The 269-nt window shown below is 48.3% G+C and overlaps 1 protein-coding gene across 1 annotated transcript in view; it reads left to right on the top strand.

Moving 5' to 3' along the window:
- CSUI_002767 (transcription initiation factor tfiid 23-30 kda subunit) overlaps positions 1–250 on the top strand; it is a gene marked incomplete at its 3' end in the record, with an annotated part of 3,065 nt that extends 2,815 nt beyond the window's left edge. The window contains exon 2 of the mRNA XM_068062966.1: positions 94–250. Coding sequence (XP_067925042.1) covers positions 94–250 — 157 coding nt within the window. The remainder of the gene's footprint in view (positions 1–93) is intronic.
- Positions 251–269: the final 19 nt, after the last annotated feature.

The raw sequence follows: 269 nt of genomic DNA, 5'->3' as shown, positions 1-269 counted from the left end.
TGATCTGACGGTTTCTATCTCTTTTTTCCTCCTCTTCTTTTTTGCCTTCTCCTTTTCTTCGTTTTCTTTCTGTCCTCTTGTCTGTCGCCACAGAGCCCGTTTAGTGTCTGTAGCAGTGCAGCTAGCTCTAGAGCGTGTGATCGATGATGCGAAGCTCTTCTATTTCTGTCGGAAAGTTGCGACAGAAGACTTTCACCAACAGCAACTACGAAGTGACACACAAAAAGCTTCAAGTGGAGGACCCGCAGGAGTAGGAGGAGGAGGGGGGG

This window comes from Cystoisospora suis, assembly GCF_002600585.1.
Source record: "Cystoisospora suis strain Wien I chromosome Unknown contig_1157, whole genome shotgun sequence".
In the NCBI taxonomy this organism is placed as follows: domain Eukaryota; phylum Apicomplexa; class Conoidasida; order Eucoccidiorida; family Sarcocystidae; genus Cystoisospora; species Cystoisospora suis.
The sequence above is the reverse complement of the archived record's forward strand: the minus strand, read 5'-3'. Positions and strand labels throughout refer to the sequence as shown.